Genomic DNA, 17784 nt, shown 5'->3' with positions numbered 1-17784 from the left:
CGCCGCCCGGTATCAACAGCCCGCAGCACCGGAGGAGACAGCAGTTACTCGCGGGGATGGCACGCCGCAAGAAGGGGCCGGAACAGCTGACCAAGCTGTCCGGTTTCTGGATCTCCCAGAGCGCCGGTCTCCAGCAAAATGGCGGCGCCCGCGGACCGCAGCAGCAGCCCCAGCAGCTGAAGAACCTAAATCCGCGCCCATCCGCTGCTCCTGCGGTTCGCCAGATAGCAAACCCGGACAGTGGGCAATCCTCTGGCTCCCCGTCGCCTCCTTCACCTTCTTCCAGGAGCCCTGCAAAGAATAAGCAGAGGAGAGAGTCGCCTCCACGGCACCACCAGGGAGCAGGTATGGACATCAGTGTTCCCCCCTCTGCTATGTCTCTGCAGCCACCCAGCCACCCTGATCCCTTCGCAGCACTCCCTTCCAGCAGCAATCCTATATCAGAGGGGGTGATGAGGGACATGATGTACACCCTCCGCTCCACCATGCAGGCGGACATGCAGGCCTGCATGCACCAGTTTAAATCTGAAATGGTGTCCCTGGGGTCCAGAGTGGATGCCAGTGAACGTGCTATGGGGAAACAAGCCTCCTGCATCAATGCTGTGGTGGATAGAGTGAACACGCATGATGAGGATATCCAATGGCTAAAAAATAAAGTGGCAGACCTGGAGGATCGCTCCAGGAGAAATAACATCAAGATCAGAGGCATCCCTGAGACAGTTCAGACCCCTCAACTCCTGGAGTATGTCACTACTTTATTCACTGCCCTGGTGCCTGGGGCCTCCGCAGCAGACCTGGCTATTGATAGGATTCACAGGTTGCCAAAGCCGTCCTTCCTGCCCAATGATGTACCTAGAGACGTTCTGCTACGGGTGCATTTTTATCGCATGAAGGAACAGATCATGGTGGCATCCCGTCAGGCAAATAACAACCTTCCGGAGGGCTACGGGGGCCTTCAGCTCCTCCCAGACCTCTCCAGACACACCCTCCAAGCTAGACGTAACCTGGCGACGGTGACTAAAGCTTTGCGCAACCACGCCATACCTCATAAATGGAGGTATCCCGCCACGCTTCTGGTTACCCATGGAGGCTCCACGGTTACCATCCGTACCATGGAAGAAGGTATCCTGGCTCTGCAGACCTGGCAGATCTTACCGCCACAACAGCCCTCTCCTTCTGCCTCTTCTCCATTGCACACACTGGAAGACGAATGGAATGTGGTGTCCCGGAAGAGGCAATCACGGCTGACATCTGATCATAGGGGCTCTAGTGCTTGACTCAACTTTCCTGTACAAGTGTCCACGGCCATGGGAAATGTTGCTCCCTCTTGGCCCTCCGTATGCTCGTAGTCGGCTCATCCCGACCACGAACCGCAGAGACGGTTCTCTTCTTAGTTTCTGTTTCCCCTACCTCCCCATGTTTGGCATTGGCAACGCTACACCCTCGTTTTGACACGACTCGTTATGGCACGCACTTGGCTAGCTCTCTTTTGATGTCCCACAGACAAGATGGATCTGCATCCCGTTTTCTCCCGCCTAGCAATGACCATCAAGCTATTGTCGATTAATGTTAATGGTCTCAACCATCCTGCGAAGCGGCGTACACTATGGCTGGAGGCTTCAACCTCTAGAGCGGATATAGTGGCGGTGCAGGAGACCCATTTCCGTGCTGGATCCCACCCATCTTGCTCCCATAAGGATTTTTCACAAATACTCATTGCATCTGACTCTGTGAAACAGCGAGGAGTCATGCTGGCCTTCCGGAACTCCCTTGCATTTACACTACACGCATCAGTCTTGGACCCCAATGGTCGCTTCATCATCGCTGTATGTGACATTAATGGCCTACCGTTGACCATCGTCAACGTTTATGCTCCGAACACTCACCAAATCCGATTCCTGCGCAGACTACTCAAGCAAGTATACAAGGTTCAGCGGGGTCATCTTCTGTTGTGTGGGGACTTTAACCTTGTTGCCGACCCCGGGTTGGACTCTTCGGCGTCCCCCCGGGGCCGCCAACGTGGACTGGGAGATTTCTTGCATACTGAACAATTGTTTGATGTTTGGCGGTGTCAACATGCCACAGAGAGGGACTATTCATTCTTTTCGTCAAGACATACTTCTTACTCTAGATTAGATATGTTTTTGCTAGATAGGTATCTTTTGTGCAAAGCATCCTCCTCTGAGATTGGGACTATTTCTTGGTCCGACCATGCGGGGGTGACACTTTCCATTGAGGAAGCCGTGAGAGTGGCTCCTCCGGGTGTGTGGAGATGTGACACCCGCATGCTTCAGGACCCAGGTTGTTTCTCTCACATTTCTGCTAGTTTACGTGAATTTTTTGCTATCAATGCCCCCTCTGTCTCCGACCCGTGGGTGCTGTGGGGTGCACATAAGGCCTTTGTTCGAGGGCAGTGCATTCAGCAGCGGGCGCGGCTCGGGAGACGGAGGGCTGCAAAGTTGAACACAGTACTGGATAGGATACGTGTGCTGGAGGCGGACAACAAGAAAAACCCCTCGGTGACCACCTCCTCTGAACTAACTCGCCTCCGTCAGGACCTCCGTCTTGTGCTCTTGGAGCAGTCAGACAAACATCTGGGGTTCTTGAGGCTCAAACATTATTCTCAGGCTAATAAGGCGGGTAAACACCTAGCACAGCAAGTCAAGCGTAGACAGGCCAAGGCCAGGATCCCCTTTCTATTGCATCCCGAGACTAAACACAAAATAACACACCCACAGGACATTGCTGACGAGTTCGCCAAATTCTATAGCGCCCTTTATAATCTGAAGGACAGTCAGTCTGACCCCCAGCCCTCGATGGAGTGTATAGCGGACTTCCTGAAGTCGATTAACCTGCCCTCTTTGTCGCCAACCCAGCTAGAAGAACTTAATTCACCCTTTACTATAGACGAGATTCGTACCAATATTGCTTCCCTTCCCAAAGGCAAATCACCCGGACCGGATGGTCTTCCTAACGAATTTTATAACCTATTCTTCCCACTTGTAGGACCGACCCTTACTGAAGTGTTTAATAAAGCCATGGTGGAATCCACCCTTCCCCCCGATATTTTGGGCGCACACATTGTAACGCTTCCCAAACCTGGTAAAGACCCTGTGTCCCCGGCCAACTTCCGTCCGATTTCTTTGTTGAACTCGGATGCCAAAATATATGCTAGGATACTATCAAAGAGAATCCAAAAGTTTCTACCGTCACTGATTGGTAAGGACCAGCTAGGTTTTACCCCAGGAAGACAGACCTCAGATGCCACCAGGCGGTTGATAGATGTAGTGCACGTCGCTCAGACTTCCAAATCCCCAGCTCTATTACTGACACTAGATGCCGAAAAGGCTTTTGATAGGGTACACTGGGGGTACATGTCGGCTACACTTCGCAAATTTGGTTTCTCTGGCCCTATCCTGTCCGCCATCTTAGCCCTATACTCTTCTCCGTCGGCGCAGGTCTTCACGTCGGGTTCCCTTTCCAAACGCTTCTTGATTTCGAACGGCACTAGGCAGGGGTGCCCATTGTCCCCATCCATATTCAATTTATTAATTGAACCCCTGGCCGAAACGATAAGGTCTCACCCATTGATCACTGGTTTCTCCCTCCCCAGCTCGCATCATAAAATAACGCTTTTTGCCGACGACGTTATTTTAATGCTTACGAACCCCCTTACGTCGCTTCCGGCAGCTTATGAGGTACTGCGCTCCTTTAGCAATGTGTCGTACTATAAATTGAACGTGTCCAAATCTACTATTTTAAACCTTGGCGTGGACCCTGATACGCAAACAACTCTACAAACCAACATACCCATTCCATGGTCGTCGGACAGTATCCACTATTTAGGCATTGATATCCCCCCGATCACCTCGAAACTACTTCCGCTTAACATGAACAGGTTGTTAACTAAAATTACGGAGGACACTTCTCGGTTGAACACAAAATATCTTTCCTGGAGCGGGCGACTAGCGACATATAAAATGTACATTCTTCCCCAACTGTTGTACTTATTTCGGACACTACCCATTCCGATCCCTTCCACCCAATTGGCTAAACTGACAACCCATATGCGACGTTTCGTTTGGGACAACAAACGGGTGCGTTGCGCATCCTCTGTCTTGCCCAGAAGGAGACGCCTTGGAGGGGCAGCAATGCCGGATATCCCAACCTATTACTGGTCTACTATCCTGGCACAAACAAAACAATGGGTCAAGCCAACGGATGAACCACTTTGGGTACTGTTGGAGGCTGACATAGCTCCCTTCCCTGACTTGCGGGTTCTGCTTCTCAGTGACAAATGGATCCCCTGGGATGTGTCGGGTCTGCCCCGCACAATGCAAGCCTCGGTTCGGGCGTGGCGCAAATCGGTGTCCTCGGCGTCGGATCGGGATGTCCTCTCCTCACAGCCACTCCCGCTGGCGTTGCTGGCTACACATATCTCTGACTTACCGCTTCATATCTTCCACTCCAGAAACATAACCCTAATAGAACACCTCTACCAAGGGTCCCATCTACTTTCTCCTACAGAATTGACGGATAGATATGCCCTACCACGGTCCCTTCTTTTTCATGTATACCGCATCCACCATTTCCTAAAGAAACATCCCTTACAGAGTCTACTGGTGGATGGTGGGCTCTGGGATCTCTTGGTTACCCAGCGCATACCGCCCCCCAGACTGTCTCAATACTACCACATCCTGTTAGATGACGAGAAGTTTTACAAGTCAATTCAGATGTTCAAATGGGACAGGGATCTTAGGAAGAGTTTTACGGTGTCCCAATGGAAGTTGGCAATCTCATCTGCCACGGATCACACACACTGTGTCAATCATTGGGAGATGATGCTAAAAATAGTCAACAGGTGGTACTATACCCCCTACCGCCTTGCAGGTTTCTCAACGTCCTATTCACAACTCTGCTGGAGGGGCTGTGGTCAGGTGGGCACACTTCTCCACATTCTCTGGGCATGCCCGTCCCTTACCAGTTATTGGAGTCAGGTATTCAAATATATGGCGACTCACACTGGTTGTTTGATCAACCCGACCCCGGCCCTGGCCGTACTAAACCTAGGCATTGAAGTCATTCCGCACCAATATAGGCCATGGTCAGCACACGTGCTCCTAGCCGCCAGGTCCATTATCCTACGGAATTGGAGATCTACGGAATCTCCCAATCTGACAGATGTGACATCCCTACTACGTGCAAATTACCAATTTGAGAAGGCATTAGCACTTAATTCCCTCTCCATGTCAAAATTTCGACACCATTGGGAATTTTGGTCACCTCCCTGAGCTACCATGCTTTTTCGCGGTTGTATTGTATTGCTGACGTTATTTTTTTCTTTGGTTACTGAGAATGTTTGAATGTATCTAATTGTATAGTACATGTTGTACTGATTTCAACTAGAGCATTGCCATGCCATGCCTCCCCATTTCCAATTCCCCCTCCCTTCCCTCCTTACATTCCCTGTTTCTGTGTCTGTTTGTATTTGAAATGCAAATAAAAATTATTATGAAAAAAAAAAAAATAATGTGAAAGAGTAACAACCTAAGATATCCTTGTCACCTTCTGCAACTCTTAAGGGGTTAAGCAAGTGGTAAGCCCTCTAAAATTGCTTCAGAACCCTCCACCCCAGCTGCAGGGAGATCACCTGATCTCTCTGTTTCAGAGATCTCAGTGGCAGAGGAGCTGTCTTTGAGAGAAGTATTAACGGCAGTAAAGGGAAGTAAATCTGCCCTATCAGAAATGATGGACCAATTAAAAGGATAAAGGAGGAAATGTCATTTTTCAGGCATGATTTACAAAAGGTGTGGAAATGCACCACGGAGTTGGAAAGTAGAGTCAGCGAAGTGAAAGATGCAATAAAGCCCATGAAACAAGAAATTTAGCTATTAAAGGGAACAGTTGAGAAGCCTAAAGCCTTGTACTGGCTGAAAGAAAAAAACTGACAGGTCACTGTACTAAAACTCGCTGTGTTAGTACAGCGATCTCCCCAGCTGTGCTATTGTGTTTCCCCCCCACCCTCCCCAGAACACAGTGGACAGTGCCCTCAGTCATTGGACTGCCCACAGGGTGGTGCACTGTAATAACCAATCTTACTGGGCAGGTGCAAAGGGCACCATCTTGTGGAAGGAAGAACTCACAATTTTTTTTGTTAACCTGGCATACCAGGCAAGAGAAGTGGCACTGTGCATTGTTCATACATACAGAACATACCTCACAACTTCCAAACTTCCGAGAATGAGGGACATGACAGGGAGGAAGTGACTTGCGGCGCGCTAGCAAATAAGTGGGAGTGGTAAAACATTAGAGTGGGAGGGTCTAAGAGACATGTTTAAACAAAACCTGGGCTTCCTTGTACCTATAAAATACATTGAGGCTGGGGCCTCCATAATTGCTGTTGTGTTAGCCTGTTAGGCCCGGACTTTTCACATGTAGGAATTTGGGATCTTTACTGGGCAGATGCAAAGGGCACCATCTTGTGGAAGGAAGCAGCAAAGCACACACTGTTTTTTTGTTAAACAGGCATACAGGACAAGAGAAGTGGTACTTTGCGGACACTGCAGAGTGCAAACATACAGAAAAAGAGAAGATGCTTAGAATGTGGTGCACCCAGGAAACACAACAGTATCACAACAGCAATGGAAGACTCAGCCCAGCCTTAGTCAATGTCATTAAGGTCCTGTTCACATGTAGTGATTTGGGATCACGGGCTGGCAGTATCCCCGTGATTCTGCCTGCAATTCCAAATCATACTGCAATGCTGGCAAAATGCAGCACGTGTGTTTGTGTTACATTCATTTTTAGTGGCACCAAAACATGGTGTGGTTTTGGATCCTTGTGAGATAAATCGCTCAACAATCTCAGCAAAACCACACCACATTTTGGGGTCACTAAAAATTAATAGATCACAAACACATGTGCTCCATTTTGCCAGCATTGCCATGTGATTTGGATTGGAATCTGGGTGTGGCGGCGGGCAAAATCACAGGGATATTCTGCCCGCAATCCCAAATTGCTACACATGAACAGCCAGGGCCTAACAGGCTAACACAACAGCAATTATAGAAGACTCAGCACCAAGCACCTCAATCGGCAAACTTTGTCAGCAGTTCCCACAATCACAGATACCTGGTTATAGTATGACTCAATGACAGGAAGAAATTCTGCACTGCAGTTTTAGCCTGAGGAGCACACAAGGGAAAGTGGCACACACACACATATATATATATATATGTAGATATATATATATATATATATATATATATATATATATATATATATAATCCAAAATTTAATTTCAAACTCCGCTTGGAAAACATCATTATTAAAACCACAACTAATTGGTGATATAAGCAGCGACTCTGCTAGGCTGTGAGATAATTAACACAGAATACATTCAAATATGTAACAAAAGAGCCGCACAAAAATAAAGTGATAATAAAAATAATGTGATAACAATAATAACATTAATAATATTGTATGCGATGCATGCTAGCACATTTTGCCATTAACTTTCAGGGAGAAGATTTTTTTATGGTTTACTACCCACTTTAAGCAAAGACCAGTAGGCCTAGCATTGCGTGGAAAGGGTCCACAACTTCCTCAGCAGGACTACAATATAGCAGGCTAGCAGCATACATTTAAATAGGGATTAATAACCTTCAGGGCAGCATTCAAATATTGCACAGCACAGCACTCTATATTGCACAGCACAGCACTCCATACAGCTAAGAATGCGCAGATAGCACACACATGGGGAGAGAGAGCCTGTTTATTTGTAGGTCTCCTTCCTTTTTTTCAGAGCAAATCTTTGTCATAAAATAGATAACACAAGAGCAAAAAAAAAAAAAAAAATCCATCCTGCCCACTGTGCTTATATTCAGAATGGCAAGATTGGCTTTTGTAAGAGATCATCAACCTTACACCTATTTTACATTCTAATGTGGAGACTGAGGTATGCATTGCAAGCATGAAATAAGAGGAGGATAATAAATAGATATTATGAAAGGGTTTATAAAAGAACAGAGGAAAAAAACTGAACTCCAACTGTTTTAGCAGCCCTGAACTTGATCCATGGTTGAAGTTCAGATCTAGAACACAGCACACAGAGAGAAAAACACCTGGTGGTTGTTGGTGACCTGTCCTGGAGTTAAGGTTAAGGTCCAGACTCCAGCACAGCATAGCACAGCACAGCAGCACTTCAGAGAAAACTGAGATGATCCTTCCACGTGGTACTGGCAAGCAGGCAGGCAGGCTCAGCTGAGCTAACAGCACTCAGACTCAGGCTCAGGCAGCTCTTTCCCCAAGCGATAGCCAAAGACAGGAAGTGGCAGCTCGAAGAGAGGAGGTGTCATAGGTGTCAGTGGGTGGGATAGGTGCTGCCCGCTCCCTCCCGCTGTGCTCTCAGTGCTGCTGTCCTCCTGGAAGCTTCTGTAACTGGCTGGACAAGTCAAGACATGTCTCTGGAGTCTCAGTCTGGACTAGAGAGAAGGTGTGGAGGCGGAGCAGGCAGACAAGAGCACTGTCAGCTAGAGCCTCCCTCATCCCAAGCCAAGCCAAGCCTACAGCCGGGGCAGCACTCCAGGGGGTCAGGTGGAGTAACAGCAGGCAGCAGCATTAAAATAACAATGCATTAGTGCTGAGTGCGGAGCAAAAAAAAAAAAAGTTTTATTTTTTTTAAATTTTCAATGTATATTGTACACTGATGCTCGGGGGGGGGGTTCAACCTCCCTAACCCCCCCTCACCCCTTTTCTACGTATCTGATTTGTATACTCAGGATTTACAGAAAAATGTTTGGAATAACGAAAATTTAACCGAACCTAAGAGACTAGAAGATTTTAGTACCTGGAAACAGAAGAGAGTGATAAAATTATCACAAATATACAAAGCAGGGATATTGAAGACTTTCCAGGAACTAAAAGAAGAATTCAGGCTCTTGAATAGAGATTTTTATATGTATCTGCAACTGCGGCATGCGTTGGCAACACAATTTAAGGAAGGAGGAATAGAATGGAGTAGAATACCCCTTTTGAAAAATTTGATAGAGGCTACATCTTTAAAAGGGTTGATTTCAGAACTATATAGAAATATACAAGTAAAGATAATGGATAAAGACTCTCAGCTATCTAGTAGAATAAAATGGGTGGAGGATTTGGGGAAATTGACAGATGTTCAATGTGATAGTATAGTAACTTCAATAGATACATTATCCCTCTCAGCGACCCAGAAGCTCACACAGTTTTATATACTTCATAGAGCATTTTAAAAGCTGTTTTTGTTTGGGGGAAGACCGGATGCATCCTGCCCCGGATGAAAAGAGATTATTGTGTGTTTGATGCTATTTTAGTATGTGAATTTTGTTCCTATTGAAGGAAAATAATAAAGATATAAAGTTAAAAAAAAAAAGATGGAGTCCGGGCAGACAAATCAGTTGAGCTCTGAATGTAACAATACATTTTAAAATCAGCTAGTATCAGCTTCTTTCAGTCCCTGTACAGCAGAGCTTAGATGTGGAAAGGGATAAGCACCACAAGAAGGCAGTCAGTTGCTGAAGTGTCCATGTGCTAATAAAGGGGGGAATGCTGATAGGAGAATGGAGCAAAGTGACAGAAAGATGAGCTCATCAACCTACCGGTTTCCATTCCTAGGCTGGGGGCGGTCAAGACTTGTAAGTGCTACTAAACTTTAGGAGAGAAAAAGCAGGTCTTTTGCCCTGCCAGATAGAGCAGTGCTGTGTTTCAGAGCTGTAAAAATCCTAAGACTGAGTGGACAGAAATACAAATCATTTGACAGGTAAAACTGTTTCCTTATAACTATTCAATTTTCCCATTTAGCTGTTTGCTGGGAGGTCAGCTTTAAGTGTTGTAGCACATAGTTTTAATGCAAGGCTATAGGCCAGCTTTAAATATTTGTACTGAGAAAAAAACAGATGAAAATCAGTGACAAATTGTTCCATCTGGATATGAACTGCGGTTTGTGCTTCCTAAAAAAAATAAAGAAAATAATACAATGCTTTTGCAGGAAATCTTTCCCTAAAATGTTAGCAGTGGTTAATAATGTTTAGTCTCTGTTAAGACTTACCAAAGTGACAGCTTGGGCCTGCCAGACAGTGAGCAGAAGAATGAAGAAGGTGTACATGGTGCCTCTCTGGTCTTCAGTACTGATGAGCTTTTGCTGTCCCACTATTTATACCTATAGGATCATGTCCACCCCCGTTTTCCCACTGTTATTCATTAATGAAAGAAGGATGTGAAAAACTGTAAATGGCAACTAGGTTATAAAATGTATTGATTTCAATGAGAAATTGGACAAATAGCATGATTCTTGTTATCTTTTTTTGACATTCTGATAACTGTGTAAAAGACTGTTAAACTTTCAGAGATAAAGGAACATAAATGTCTTTTTTTTAGATTTGCAAATTTACCTCCAGCAGAATCTTCTTGCACTATTCTTATTTGGGTGGAATAGCAATTACTGAATCCAGCTCCGACAGTCTATTCCCCCCAAGCATATTAAGTTACAGGTCTGAGGGCATTCCAATGACCACCTAATACCTACAGGCAATTTAAGTAACTCTTTGGCTATCTTAAAACATGAAATAAAGGTCTCCATTCTAAGCAGTATTACTTACTTGCCCTGCTGCCTATACCACGACCTTGGCTCGGGTGAAGCTTGCTCTATGATTTTCTGTATTTGACACTGTTGGCAGTGTGGAATGTTGCTGTCCCCTGCTGTGCTATGGGGTTTCCTCTGCCAGCCAGTAAGTTACTACAGGAAACATGAGCCGGGAGAAGGAACCAAACCACATAGCAGGGGACCATGCATCTAATACACCTTAAAGTGATTGCAAAGTCTTGTTTTTTTCCCCATAAAAATAACAAACATGTGAAGCTTGCCTGCTCTGTTGCAGTGGTTTTGCACAGATCAGCCTGGATCCTCCTCTTCTTGGGTCCTTCGTCTCTGATCTTTGCCCCTCCCTCCTGTTCAGTGCCCCCACAGCAGGCAGCTTGTTATGGGGCCACCCGAGCCAAATCACAGCTCCCTCTGTCCATTCGGACATGGAGCCCAGACCTGGCCCACCCTCTCTCTCCCCTGATTGGCTAGCTGACTTTGATTGACAGTATCGGCAGCCAATGGCACCGCTGCTGTGTCTCAGCCAATCAGGAGGGAGAATCTTGGACAGCTGAGACACTCATGGACATCGCTGGACAGAGAGGGACCTCAGGTAAGTGTTAGGAGGGCTGAAGGGGGGGCGGGGGGCTGCTGCACACAGAAGGCTTTTTATCTTAATGCATACTGTAGAATGCATTAAGATAAAAACCTTCTGCCTTTACAACTACTTGAGTGCCGGTTCACACTACCGCGACCAGAAAGTCGCCCCATAAGGGGCAACTTGTTAGCGCGACTTTAGCGCGACTTCAGCGTGACTTCAGCGCGACTTGTGAATTATTTTAAGCGACTTATATGATAGACAACTTTGCATTTGGCCAATCAGAATATAATGTGTTGTGACCTAATTTCCCTTTCCTGTTTTTTTTTTTTACTTTTTTCCTGTTTCCCATGTGTCCTGTGTTCTCTGTGTGTGTGTCATCTCTGTGTGTGTGTCTGTCCACCAGTGCCACGTATCAGTGTCCACCAGTGCCACCTATCAGTGTCCAGCAGTGCCATTGCCAGTTATCAGTGTCCACCAGTGCCAGTGACTACCAGTGCCACTTATCAGTGTCCACCAGTGCCAGTGACTACCAGTGCCACCTATCAGTGTCCACCAGTGCCACTGCCACGTATCAGTGTCCACTAGTGCCACGGGCACGTAACTGTGTCCACCAGTGCCAACGTATCAGTGTCCACTGGTGCCACGGGCACGTAACAGTGTACACCAGTGCCACATAACAGTGTCCACCAGTGCCACCTATCAGTGTCCAGCAGTGCCACTGCCACTTATCAGTGTCCACCAGTGCCAGTGACTACCAGTGCCACCTATCAGTGTCCACCAGTGCCACTGCCACTTATCATTGCCAGTGACTACCAGTGCCACTTATCAGTGTCCATCAGTGCCAGTGACAACCAGTGCCTCCTAACCACATCTCTGCGTCGTCTGGAGGACATTATAGCAGGAGAAAGTGAAATAAAACTGGAGCATGACAAATCTAAGCAGGGCCAATATTACAGACAATGCAGAGATAACGATGTATGGGGGAGGTGGAGGCTTGGCTGCACTATGGAATGTCTGGGTTATTTTCCTTCTTCCTGGAAAGTCTGATAACAAGTCGCTTGACAAAAGATAAGGATCTGACTTGGAGGCGACTCCCATTGGAGCGACTTCAGTAGTGCATATTAAGACGGCTCTCATTCATTTACATTGCATTTGCTATGACAAGCGACTTGGGGCAACTTGAGGGCACACAAGTCGCCTGACAAGTCGTACTAGTGTGAATGGGGTCTGAAAGTGATTGTAAAGTCTTGTTTGTTTGTTTTTGTTTTTTTAAATAACAAACATCATAACTACCTGCTTTATGCAGTTGATTTTGCAAAGGGCAGCCCTGATCCTCTTCTTCTCGAGTCCCCCCTTCTGTGCTTCCGGCCCCCCTCCTGTTGAGTGCCACCACAGCAAGCAGCTTGCTATGGGGGAATTTGAGCCGAGTCACAGCTTACTGTGTCCATTCAAACACGGAGCTGTGACCCAACCCCGCCCGATCTCTCTCATGATTGGCTGAATGATTTTGATTGACAGCAGTGGGAGCTAATCACGCCACCCTGCTGTCTATGCCAATGAGGATGGGAGTCCCAGGCAGCTTAGACACTCCTGTAACATCGCTGGATAAAGATGGGCTCAGGTAAGTATTGGGGGGGGGGGGGCTGAAGGGGGCTGCTTTACACAGAAGATTTTTTTTTTATCTTAACACATAGAATGCATTAAGATAAAAAAAAAACTTTTGCCTTTACAATTCCTTTAAGTGTGCGGAATGCTGAAAGATATTTCAACAAAATATTAATTTGAGCTCATTCGACAATGCAGGCAATGGGACAGATAACCAAAGGGCCCCTGTGTAAGATCATTTTTTGTAGTTGTTCAACTACTGCTCAAATACAAACACTTATTTAATGCAAATAAATAACAAATAGTTAAATAGAAGAATAGACAGACACCCTGGGGGCAGAGGAAGTTTAATACAATTTTATCACTCAGAATCTGGTGTAGCCAGAGCTGGTACAAGTGGGGGCAGAAGGGAAAGATGCCCTGGGTGGCACCAACTACTTGAGGAAGGGGGCGCAGGAGAAGCGCTGTCAATGTGCTGCTTATGCTTAATTGTGGCTGGACAAGTACACTAACTGTACACACTGGACAAGCTATAGGTAATAGCTGCAACATGTGCCGAGTGCGATCCTGTACCGGTGTACTGCCGATAGTTTCAACTTGCCGAAAATTTCAACCAGGCACGTCACTTCCGCCGCAAGTACGAGCTTTCCATTCAGACTTCCAATGCAATGCCCTGGCCGCGCCGTGCACAGTGGGGAAAACTGTGCACGAGAGTTTGATTTCTCGGCAAGAGCTGTCAACGCAACTGCGCATGCGCCCGAAATTCATTTGGAGCACATAGTTGGATTTTTCGGCAAGATGTTGCGGAGCTTATATATATATATATGTATATATAAAGGAATTACAAAAATAAATCTGCAGCATGGTTAACACTACTATCTATATATATGTATATATGAATATATATATGTGTATATGTATGTATATGTATATATATATATATATATATATATATATATATATATATATATATATACACGTTTTTTTTTTGTTTTGTTTTTTTAATCCTCTCGTTTATTTATTTTTATATCTATATATGTACATATAAAGGATTTACAAAAATAAATCTGCAGCATGGTTAACACTACTATATATCTATATATATATATATATATATATATATATATATATATATATATATATATATATATATATATGTGTGTGTATACACATATATATATATATATATTTTTTTTTAATCCTCCCGTTTATTTATTTTTATATCTATCTATAAAAATGGGCAGATAAAAGAAAAAAACGAAATAAATAAATACCAGTGCCTGACACTTTATATATATATATATATATATATATATATATATATAGATTTGATCAGAAGAACAGCCCTCTTTTGATATAGCTGGCTGAGAGGAGTGGCAGCTCTTTCATGATGTGCTGGCATGATGGGGGACACAGGCGGCAGAGCGACGGGGGACACAGGCTGCAGGACAACGGGGGACAAAGGCTACGAGATGACGGGGGACAAAGGCTGCGAGATGGGGACACAGTCTGCATGATGGCGGGGGACACAGGTGGAGTCAGGGGTGTACCAATGGAGGGGTGGGGCACAGTGGCAGCTGGTGCTTAAAATTTTTTGGGGGGCACAAACAGAAAAATGTAATAGGCTTTGCTTTGCGGCAAAAAACGCTGTAAAAAATTGCGTGACTTTGAGGTTGCAAAAGTGTGAAAGGGGCCTTCAGTAATTAAGGTATAGTGTGCCCCCTTTCAATGCAGAGTGACCAGAGTGCCCCCTTTCAATGCAGAGTGACCAGCGTGCCCCCTTTCAATGCACAGTGACCAGCGTGCCCCCTTTCAATGCAGTGACCAGTGTACATGCCCCCTTCAATGCAGAGATCAGCGTACATGCCCCCAATGCAGAGACCAGCATACATGCCCCCTTCAATGCAGTGACCAGCATACCATTCCCCCAATGCAGAGATCAGCGTACATGCCCCCAAATGCAGTGACCGGCATACATGCCTCCAAATGCAGTGACCAGCATACATGCCCCCAATGCAGAGATCAGCGTGCGTGCCCACTTCAATGCAATGAACATTGTGCCGTGCCCCCATCAATACAGAGTTTAGTGTGCGTGGCCCCCTCCCCCCCCCCCCCGAGAGCAGTGCACTTACCTGGAGCCCTGGAGCACGGCGGCGTCTTCTCTGGTCCTCCCGCTCCCGCCTCCTCCTCGGCCAATGGCATGGGGTTTGCCATGCGGCCAATCAGGAAGCCAGTATTAGACTGGCTTCCTGATTGGCCAGGAGGAGGATCGGTGTGACATTAGCAAATTTTCAATCGCTATTGTCACACAATGGGCAGGCTCTGGGCGCACTGCTCTGCGCCCCGGGACCACCCTTTGCATCACCCTATTAGAGCCTCTGACTCTAATCAGGTGATTTAAAAAAAAAAAAACATTAAGCTCCATGCGTCCGGCGCCCTGCATGCAGATTAGGGGTCCAGACGCATGGATGGGGGGGGGCGGCGCACCTGCGCCCTGTATACACCAGCCGCCACTGGTGGGGCAGGGTGGGTGCTTGACGAGATCTCCAACCCACGTCACCTCTGGTCGGAGATCTCGGCAAGTTGCCTGTACTGTGCATGTGCGCCAACAAATGCCTGTGCACAGAGAAGTCCTAAGCAGTGCACAAAAGAGTTGGAGTTCTCGGCAGGACAATGTATGCTACTGCGGAAGTGTCCGCGGTTGGACTTTTCAGCAGGACAATCTATGCTACTCTGCAGGCGCCCGCGGCTCCTGAAGCAAAAATGAAACACAACAGTTTGGAGAGCGGGATTTGAGCATCCACAGTCCCTATTTTATGTTATTGTCTAATAAAAACCCGTGCACAGTACTATCCCCCAGAGTACTATTACAAATGTGAGCATCCACAGTCCACATTTTATTTTATTGGCAAATAAAAACCTTTACACAGTGCCATCCCCCACATTACGTGTACAAATGTGAGCGTACCTATGTGCTGTTTGAATGGGCAGAGTCGCAGGCAGGAGTTAGCTGAGCTAAGCCTGAAAGGGAATGCTGAGATTTATAGTTCCTCTCCATACAAAAAATGCCACAGGACTTAGCATAGCTGAGCTTGAAAGTACATGCTGGGATTTATAGTTCCTCTCCATACAAAAAATACAAAGCTGGTTCCAGATGCAGTGCGACCTCTCAGAGATATGCAGCGTTGTGTAATAATATCAGCGCACACTGAGGCCATTTTTATGTTTGAACTCTTTAGCACAACAATAAATAGCATACCAGTCTAATTCCGGACAGACACACATTTTAGAAAGAACAATTCAATTCTCATTACTAAACACACTGATGCGATGTTGAGCTGAGGGGGATACGGTGTGCCGAGAACCTGTGGAGAGCGAATGTAGCAAGTTTTCCAGGCCTGTGGCCCAGGGGCTGACTGGCAACTTGCGGCCCAGGGGGCAAGTACAAACCTGAGGCCCATTGTGCAGTGACTCCGCACCCGCCTACTCTCCCTCTTCCCGGCCTCCTCCTGACCCCCATTCCTGGCTGAAGCTCCATTCCAGGTACTCTGCTCACCGGCCGAACTCGGGGCTGGCCGGGGGGAAGAGAGTCTCCAGTGAGGGATGGAACCGGCCTCTACTCAGACAGTTTACACCATCCATGATGGGGGGAGTCTGCGCTCTGTCCTCGTCTTCATCCTACACTCAGTAGGTCAGTGGTGTGGACATTTTTTACTTCTCTTCACTGAGAATCCTTTCAGCATGTCTGTGGCAGAAGTGGTGCAGCCTTTTTACAGGGCATCAGAGCAGCCCAGGAGGCAATTGCCCCCCTGCCCCCTGGCCCAGTCCTCCTCTGCTGTGGCCTGATGTGGGCCTGCCATCGTTACCGGTTACCTCTCCAGCTCATGTGAGCTGAGACCCTGAGTGTGAGAACTGAGACATTGATAACTCCGGCATCTTTGTTTTGTGGTTTTTATTTCATTTAAGGGGATGGGAGAAGGGAATGAGTGGGGATACTCCTTTAGGCTCAACTAAGTACAACTTGGGACTTTATCCAGAAAATGTCTGTTAAGGCTGCCTTGACGCCAGCCGACGCTCACTTATGCTTTTTAACACACTGTAACTTGGAATAAGTGCTAGATCCCTGACTTTGAGTCCAGTAGATCCAGGACTGTAGAATAAAGAGCTTCTGATGCTGTCTTCACTGCAGAGTCACTGACTACTCCCTCCGGCCTTGCACTGACTACTCCCTCTGGCCTTGCACTGACTACTCCCTCCGGCCTTGCACAGGCTTGAGGTAGACTGTTGTGAAATCCAGTATGGCTGCAACTCTCAACTGACACTCTGCACAATTCAGGGCCCAATTGCAGGCGCCCCCTTTAACCTTGAACTCTTCGGGGCTCACTGACTATGTACCCCCCTCTGTAACTTCAGGGTCCTCAACCTAGGTACCCCCTTTACAGCTAGCTGCACCGGATACCAGAACCTCTTCTGGAGTGGTCCCCTCTGACTTCAGGCAGACCCCAGGGGCAATCCTCAGTACTCACGACCTGTGTAGGCTTTCCTGGGACTTGACCCCTCTCTCTCACTCTCCGCTGGTTCTGGGCACACCAGATCCCCCTCAGCTCAACTCAGCACTCTCTGGATTCTCAGGCTACACCCAGAGACATCCTCTTCCCTCAGACAGGAGGAGAGACAGCTGCACTCTCCTTCCTGGGACTCTGCTCCTGCCAAAGACACCGGGTCACGCACTTCCCCCAAACTTATAACCACTCCCAGAATCCTTTGCGGCACAATATGCCTTCTGGGGTAGTTACAAGCTGGGATGTGTCCCCTGATTTGGCTTCCTCCACTGCCCTCTGAGAAGCCTCTCATAGGAGCCAGTGGGGAGACTTCCCCTTCAGCAGGCACATCTGGAATCTTTGACACCCTGACTAAAAAAAATCATGGCCCTGCTGTTAGGCAGACAAGGCCTACTATACAT

At 46.9% G+C, this 17784-nt stretch overlaps 1 protein-coding gene across 1 annotated transcript in view; it reads right to left on the bottom strand.

The window, feature by feature from the left end:
• The window catches only part of LOC309559629 (olfactomedin-4-like), a 39806-nt gene extending 29626 nt beyond the window's left edge, over nucleotides 1-10180 (bottom strand). The window contains exon 1 of the mRNA XM_082262966.1: nucleotides 10085-10180. Within this exon, the coding sequence (XP_082119092.1) occupies nucleotides 10085-10141 (57 nt within the window). The 5' untranslated portion in view covers nucleotides 10142-10180. The remainder of the gene's footprint in view (nucleotides 1-10084) is intronic.
• Nucleotides 10181-17784: the final 7604 nt, after the last annotated feature.

The sequence above is a fragment of the Pelophylax lessonae genome (genome assembly GCF_965119305.1).
Source record: "Pelophylax lessonae genome assembly, chromosome: 7".
Lineage (NCBI taxonomy): Eukaryota > Metazoa > Chordata > Amphibia > Anura > Ranidae > Pelophylax > Pelophylax lessonae.
The sequence above is the reverse complement of the archived record's forward strand: the minus strand, read 5'-3'. Positions and strand labels throughout refer to the sequence as shown.